The sequence below is a fragment of the Carlito syrichta genome, unplaced genomic scaffold (genome assembly GCF_000164805.1).
Source record: "Carlito syrichta isolate Samal-C Ts95f unplaced genomic scaffold, Tarsius_syrichta-2.0.1 Scaffold313900, whole genome shotgun sequence".
In the NCBI taxonomy this organism is placed as follows: domain Eukaryota; kingdom Metazoa; phylum Chordata; class Mammalia; order Primates; family Tarsiidae; genus Carlito; species Carlito syrichta.
In genome coordinates, this window is record NW_007257996.1 from 77,931 (window position 1) to 86,217 (window position 8,287).

Here is an 8,287-nt window from a genome sequence, read left to right on the forward strand (position 1 = left end):
GGGGGGGGGGGGGGGGGGGGTGGCTGGTGCCACCAGTCTACTGTTATCTAAGCAAAGGAACGTCCGGGAGGGGCTTATGGCTTAACATTCACACACTGCTAGCAGCAGTTGTGGAAGCAATCAGTTATTTTCTGAGACAAAAATTAAACTTAACAAAGTTCTAAGTACAAACACTGCAAACAAATACAGTGAACGTGGGGTAGGAATTCATAGAGTAATAGTTCTCTTAGAGTTTTTTGAATCTCTTGGGTCTCTCAAGAGTTAAATTTGTTAGAAAGTTTGTAATATATATTAGTTAATTTGGGATATAAGTTTTGTTTTAAGTGGAGTTGTTTGATGAGAAACTTTATAATTTTATAATTTTAAGATTTTATATTAACGGGTTGCAGGAACTGTTTTTTGCAGGGTAACATCATTGTGTTGGGATTATGTTGTTTTGGGTGGAAATAGTCTCCGCCCTTAGAGAGAACATTAGCCAAGCACAGAGTAGAATACTTAAACTTAAGCATCGTTTTAACATCACAAAAAAACCATGTAATTTGTTGTAAGTGAGTTGTTTTGTAATGATGATTTTGACTTGCTCTGTGGCAGCAACTTGCAGAGATTATTTCCCTTGTAGAGAGAAATATAAGCTTGCTACTACTCGCAATAAAATGGCATCTGTACCCTTTTAACAGGTGTCCAGTCTCTCTCTCTCTCTCTCTCTCTCTCTCTCTCTCTCTCTCTCTCTCTCTCTCTCTCTCTCTCTCTCTCTCTCTCTCTCTCTCTCTCTCTCTCTCTTTCTCACAATTGCCTACGTTGTCTCCACCTCTGCAGGAGCTGGTCTCCGGCATCACCTTACACATTGGGGTCCAAACTGGGCCACTCAAGAGAGAAAGAAACGTTTGGGGGTTTTTTTGAGTCTGGGTCTCACTCTGTCGCCCAGGCTGGAGTGCAGTGGTGCAATCACAGCTCACCGCAGCCTTGACCTCCTGGGCTCAAGCGATCCTCCCACCTCAGTCTCCTGAGTAGCTGGGACTACAGGCATGCACCACCACACTCAGTTAAATTTTCCTCTTTTTTGTAGAGACAGAGTCTCCCTTTTTGCCCAGGCTGCTCACAAACCTCTGGGCTCAGGCAATCCTCTCCCCTGGGTCTCCCAAAGTGCTGGGATTACAGGTGTGAGCCACTGCGCCCTACTAAGAGGCTGTGCTAATAATGACCCCAAGACAACAGGCCTGCACTGTTGTCACCATCCTGGTCACCTGAGTTATACGAAACTCAAATAATACACAAAGGATGGAAATGTTTCTAATCCACAATCCACACCTGAAACCTCACGCCCTTCCCTACAGTTACTGCCATTAACAGTTTGTAGCGTTTCTTCCAAATCTTTTTTCTAAGCATTGTCTTCTCTTTCTAATCAGAAGAAGCAAAAAGGAATCAAGTTATTTGCCAAAACAGAAACTCAAGCTCCTCTCTGCCCTCCACCCCAGAGGGGTCCAGGCCCTTGTCCTCTGGTCTTGGCCCCCAGAGCCATCCAGCTGGGTGACCTCTGGCCTTTGTTTTCTTTTTTTTAACCCTTTGAGTCTGGTGCCATGGCCCAGCCTCCACCTCTTGGTTCTTCCCACCTCTCTCCAGAAATCTCCCTCATCCATCCAAATCATGACATCAAATTTCCCTCCTGGCCTCAGGGATTAGGGAGGTTCCGGGGAGATATAAACACAACTTGGAAACTGACTGCAAGGAGGAAGCCGGGCTTGGACTCTGACTCAGACACCACCCTTTCTCACTGAGGCCTGGCCGCCGCTGGAGCTCAGATCTCCGAAAGCCTTTGCTTGGGCTTGCCCCAGACAGGGTCACTGTTCCCACAGCTTTGCCATCCCCCACTCGCCCCAAGGAGAGTACCCTGACAGCCTACCTCCCTGAGCTGCACCCAGCCTGGGTCTCCTCCTCCAAGCAGGCCTCCCATTCCTTTCCCTCCCAGAATGCTTGTCAAGCCTTTTCCCTCCTTAGCCCCAATGGTCTTGCTTTGTCTCCTGATTCTAGGATTTTTTGTTTTAAAGACAGTGTTTTTCCCTGTTGCCCAGGCCGGAGTGCAGTGGTGTGATCATCACTTACTACAGCCTCTACCTCCTGGACTTAGCAATCTTCCCATCTCAGCCTCCCAAGTAGCTGGGACTACAGGCATGCAACACCACACCTAGCTAATTTTTTATTTTTTGTAGAAATGAAGTCTCGCTATGTTGTCCAGGCTGGTCTTGAACTCCTGGCCTCTAGTGATCATCCCACCTTGGCCTTCCAAAGTGCTGGAACCTCAGCCATGTACCACCATGCCCAGCTAGTTTTTTTATTTTTTGTAGAGATGAAGTCACTATGTTGCCCGGGCTGGTCATGAACTCGTCTCCCAGGCACTGGGATTATAGGTGCGAACCACCACACCTGGCCCCTGGGGTATTCGAAGCCCACCTCCCAAGGTACTGGGATTATAGGTGTGAACCACCACACCTGGCCCCTGGGGTATTCTGAAGCCCACCTTCTTCTCCATTCCCTTCTCAGTCCTGAACTACCCAGCTGAGAAGAGACGGCTCACTTAATAAAGGTCAATGGTAGCACTTTATGCTTGTAGCACTATGATTTTCACTCACATCTCAATAAACTCATAAAGTGGATATTAACAAGCCCCATTTCACAGATGAGGAAACTGAGTGTCAGAGAGATGAAGGAACCAGCCCGAGGTCACCGCTCAAAGTCTGCCCTTGACCTCTGAGCTGGGACACAGCCCAGGTCTGATGGATACAAAGCCCAGGCTCTCAACCGTTGCATGTCTGAGTTGCCCTAGGTGCTCGGGGACAAACTGGCAGCTGTCCCTGCCAGAGCCGCACCCATCTCTTCCATCTTCTAGCCGGGGGTGAATCCCAAAACAGCCAAATCCCAGACTCGACTGCCCTGCCCTGCCCTGGACCCGCCCAGAAAATGGACTCAGTGGGCGTGTGTGGCCATCCCTCTCCCTAACCTGAGGTCCCCAAATAAGGCAGGATTCCAGAACCCATTTGGGCACAGGTGGCAGGGGCGGGGGAGCACTGGGTATTTATTCCACACACGACCAAGCCACAGCCATGCAGCCTCCCAGGACCCCACGAGGAAGGCTCTGTTTTCTCCCTCCCACTTCACGGGTGAGGAAAGCAAGGCTCAGCCCCCTAAGAGCCAGACCTGCGCGTGGTCTGGGACTCTTGACCAACAAACGCCAGCCTGGAAGGTGGCACCCCCTGCAGGCTGGCCCACAAACAGAGGCGCTTGTTTCCAGGGCAGCGGAGGCTGCCTTTCTTTCTGTGCCCACAACGCCACCAGGAAGCCAGCTCCCCGCTCAACAGCAGGAAGAGGGCACAGTGCCACTGGCTTCCAAACTCTGCCAGCCTGGCCAGGCAGCCTGGACCACAGCTGCCACCCAGATGGGCAGGAAATTTCTCTTCCCACCACCGCTGCCAGGCTGCACGCCCCGGACCCACAGGTGCCGGGCCGTGGTCCATCCCTGCCCTGACCTGAAGGCCGGAGGTCACCAGCAGCCCAGGAACTCTGCCCCGGGGGTGCCAGCCACCTCCTCCAGGGAAATGGCTCAGAGGTCAAGGGCAGACCAGCAAAGAACATCAACCTGGAGCCCAGAGAAATAAGGCTTTGTTGAAAAGAAATCGGATGAGGAATGACGGACGAGAGTGCTCGCCACAGTGCCAGGTGCGGCTCTCCACGGAGAAGCCCTCGGCTCACCCAGTACCTCTGGCTGATAACAATGAGAGTGGCTATATCAGAGCCCTGCCCCACCATCTTTAGGGGGTCTCACTCTGTTGCCCAGGCGGGAGTGCAGTGGCATGATCCGACTCACCACAGTCTCCATCTCCTGGGCTCAGGTGATCCTCCCATCTCAGCCTCCCAAGTAGCTGGGACAACAGGCACATGTCACCACATCTGGCTAATTTTCTTAACTTTTTGTAGAATCAAGATCTTACTATGTTTCCCAGGCTGATCTCGAACTCCTGGGCTCAAGCGATCCTCCCACCTCAGCCTCCCACAGTGTTGAGATTATAGGCGTAAGCCACCATGCCTGGCCTGGCTTCAGTTTAGACATCACCTTCTCCAAGAAGCCCGCCCAGTCCCAGTGTTGGATTAGCCTCCTTCTCTAGGCCCCCGAGGATGCCTTCTAGACCGCCAGTGGCCCAGGAGTGCTAACTGCCTGTCTTCTCTTCCCTCTGCTTGACCCCGTGAGCAGCACAAAGGCAGATGTCGTGTCACGCCTGCCATTGTGTTCCCAGACCAGGGTCTGGCTCACAGGCACCTGGTGACCTCACGTGGGAGAAATGAATGGTGGAGCAAATGAATGACGGCCTGGGATCCAAGCCCTGAGACAGCACTACACCCCCAGGCCAGACCCTCCTCCCCAGGCCTGCTCCAGCCATGACCCTGCCCCCACTCTGGGGAGCCCCTGGGCCACTCCACCCGGCCACAGCCCAGGCCCAGCCTGACCAAATCAGTCCAGACAAGCACATTCTCGATTCTCTGTGCTTCCCCAGAAGTCCCAGCACCTGTCTCTCCCACCGTGGCCATGGCAAACACTCAGTGCCCCCTGTGTCCCGGCTCTGTATGCCAAGGCGCTGTGCTCACGGCTTCCAAGCAAAGTCTCAGCGCCCAGAACCCAGGTTTGAAATGGTGACATCATGGAAATCCCAGCCAAGGCCACGTGCTGGCCACTGAAGAATGCAGACCCCTGCCTGTGTCAAGGGGCTAGACGCCCCTTCGTTTATTAAGCAGCCATAAGGGCCCCACTCTGCGCCTGATTATCTGCCTGATATCACTGAATCATCACAGCAGCCCGTGAGAGAAGGAGTATGGGCAGCCCCATTTTAGAGATAGAAAAACTGAGCTTCCATGGCCTGCCTTTTTCTTTTTTTAGAGGTAAGGTCTTGCTATGTTGCCCAGGCTGGTCTCCTGGCCTCAAGCAATCCTCCCACCTTGGCCTCCGAAAGTGATGGGGTTATAGGCATGAACCACTGTGACCAGCCTGAGTCCCCACGACCTGGCCAAAGTACACAGGCGGTAAGTGATAGAGGCGGGCCTGGAACTCAGATCTCAGCAGTGAGTAGAGGCCTCATTTCAAGCTTGAACCAAAGTGTCTCTGCAGTGGGCAGCCTCCAAGGTGGCCTGGTGATCTCTGCCCCCTGGGAGTCATCCCTTGTGTAATCCCTCCCCCAACACCGCACCGGGATTGGGCTGTGTGACCAGTGGTAGAATACAGCAGTAGGAGCAGATTCCTCCAGCCCCAATCCAACCCTCAGATTACAGCAACCCCAGCCAACAAACGGATTACAATCTCATGATGGAGCCTGAGCCAGAATCACCCAGCCAAGCCACTCCCAGATTCCTGACCCTCAGACAGTGAGATAATAAATACTCCTTATTTAAGCCACAAAGTTTTGGGACAACTTGTTACCCAGCAAAAGCTAACATGCGCACCTCCCCTACCACCCAACATCCCTGATTCCCAGGTGCTCAGAAGCCACACGGTACAAGTCCACACTGGCAGGTGAGTTGGGTGGCTCATGCCTATCATCCCAGCACTTTGGGAGGCTGAGGCAGGAGAATCGCTTGAACCCAGGAGTTTGAGACCAGCCTGGGCAACATAGCAAGACCCCATCCATAAAAAGAAAAGGATTAAAAATCCGCATTGGCAAGTCTGTGTTGCAGAGTTCTCCTCTCCTTGTTCAGATGCAGGGCAGAGGCCTGGGAAGGGGGTAGGGGTGGCGGAGTGGGGAACAGGGTGTACACTCACGTCCCGCTGCTAGCTGGATCTCCACAGAGGCATTGCCCAACTCATTGACAGCTCGGCAGGTGTAGATGCCAGCATCCCTCTCTTGCACCACCGGGATCCGCGGCATCCCAGAGCCGGATTCCTCAGGGGCCAGGATCATCTCAAGACCCCCTGGACCAAAGAGGAAAAAGCATCGGACCTGTGCCCTTGGGAACACAGAGGGTATGGGGCTGCTCAAGCCTGATGCAGGGCCTGCAGCTCCACAGGGTGGAGTCAGGGTTCTGGGGTCCAGCCCTGCAGGGGGCTTGGGTCTTCCCTGAGCCCCTCTGTCAGCCAGGGGTGGGGCTCGGGCAGCCCCCTACGTGACAGCTCCTTGCCAAGAACCCCAGGCCTGGGCCCCCTACTGGACCCCATCCCTCAACCTGGGTGCGGAGTGAGATTTGGACCAGCTCTGGGAGGGGCCCAGAAGGCTCTGAAGTGACCACCCCCACCCCTGCCCACCTCTCTGAGGCCTCACCCCAGGCCCCTGTGGCCTAACAGACACTCCTGATTCTGAACTTCCCCTCTTAATTTTGTGTGTGTGTGTTTCTTGAGTTGGAGTCTCACTGTCACCCAGGTGCAGTGCGCAGCCTCGACCTGCTGGGCTCAGGTGATCCTTCCACCTCAGCCTTCCAAGTAGCTGGAACTACAGGAACAAGCCACCATGCCCAGATAATTTTTCTGATTTATTGTAGAGACGAGGTCTCAGCAAGTTGCCCAGGCTGGTCACGAACCCCTGGTCTCAGACAATCCTCTTGCCTCCACCTCCCAAAGTGCTGGGATTATAGGCGTGAGCCATCGCGTTCAGCCCTCTCTTAAATTTAACTTAATTTTAATTGTATGGTATTGTGGTAAAATACACATCACATAAAATTTTCCACTTTCACCATTTTTTTTTTTGAGTCAGGGTCTCACTCACCCGGGCTGGAGTACAGTGGCATAATCATGGCTCACCACAGCCTCCACCTCTTGGGCTCAGGCAGTCCTTCTGTCTCAGCTTTCCAAGTAGCTGGGACTACAGGTGGGCACCTCATGCTTGGATAGTATTTTAAAAATTTTTTGTAGAGACAAAGTCTCACTATGCTGCTCAGGCTGGTTTCAAACTCCTAGGCTCAAGTGATCCTCCCGCCTCAGACTCCCAGTACTGGGATTACAGGTGTGAGCCACCGTGCCTGGCCTCGCCATTTCTGAGCATACAGCTCTGTGACATTAAGTCCATCCACACTGTTGTGCAACCATCACCACCATCCATCCACAGAACTCTCCATGTTGCAAAACTGAAACTGTGCCCATTCGACACGAACTTCTGGCAAACACCATCCTCCTTCTTATCTCTATAAATCTGACTGCTCTGAGGACCTCATATAAGTGGAATCATTCAGTGTTTGTCCTTTTGTGTTGTTAAACCCAAGATTTTAAATCCGAGAGACCACAAAGAGCCAGCTCCGATGCAAACACACGAGGGTGTTTATTCCGGCTCGAGTCTGGGCTCATGTTTGAAGCCGACACAGTGACTTCAGGGATGAGAGCCCCGACCCAGACTAACACACACCTTTTATACATAATTCTGAAGGGGTGGGGTGGCTTTACAAACTTGTGCACACAGGATTGGATAAAAACTATGACGCAGTTACAAAGACTCTGATTGGTTGATTCGAGTTCAATTTGCGCGGGCTCAGGCTTAGTTACTTGTGATGGACAAGTAACTGCCAAATGGGTGGAAGGGAATATCAGATAAGCTAGGTTTACACACTCACTGTGTGTAAATTAACTTTGGCATGGGAGCCGGAGGTTCGAACCAACATAGAGCCCACCAGGAGAGTGGCTAGCGCCTCAGAGTCTACTGCAATCTAAGCAAAGGAATGTCTGGGAGGGGCTTATTGCTTAACATTCACACACTGCTAGCAGTAGTTGCAGAAGCAAAAGAAGCCAGCATGGCGATTGGAACAAACAAAAGCTGAACGCTTGTTTTACAGCAAGTATAGTTCTTTTTTTTTAATCTCTGGGGTCTCTCAGTGTCTGGCTTATTGCACTGCACATAATGTCCTCAAGATTCAGCAATGTCGTAGTATGTGTCAGACTTTCCTTCCCTGCTAAGAAGGGATAATATTTCACTGTGAATCTTTCTTTTAAAAACAGCACTTTGGGAGGCCAAGGCAAGTGGATTGCCTGAGCCCGCGGGTTCGAGACCAGCCCAGGCAATTTGGCAAGACCTCATCTCTACAATAAATCAAAAACAAGCTGGGTGTGGTAGCGCACGCCTGTAGTTCCGGCTGCTTGGAAGGCAGAGAAGTAAGGATTGCTGGAGCCCAGCAGGTTGATGCTGGGGTGGTTGTGAGCATGCCACTGCACTCCAGCCTGGGTGATGGAGTGAGACTCCAACTCAAAAATAAAATAAAATAAAATAAAAATAAAAATAGGCTCAGGTTGGGTGCAGTAGCTCACGCCTGTAATCCGAGCTCTTTGGGA

The 8,287-nt window shown here is 52.0% G+C and overlaps 1 protein-coding gene across 1 annotated transcript in view; it reads right to left on the reverse strand.

The window, feature by feature from the left end:
* The window catches only part of LOC103273228 (hemicentin-2-like), a 42,902-nt gene extending 36,963 nt beyond the window's left edge, over nucleotides 1–5,939 (reverse strand). Inside the window, 1 exon segment of the mRNA XM_021718851.1 lies at nucleotides 5,801–5,939. Within this exon segment, the coding sequence (XP_021574526.1) occupies nucleotides 5,801–5,939 (139 nt within the window).
* Nucleotides 5,940–8,287: the final 2,348 nt, after the last annotated feature.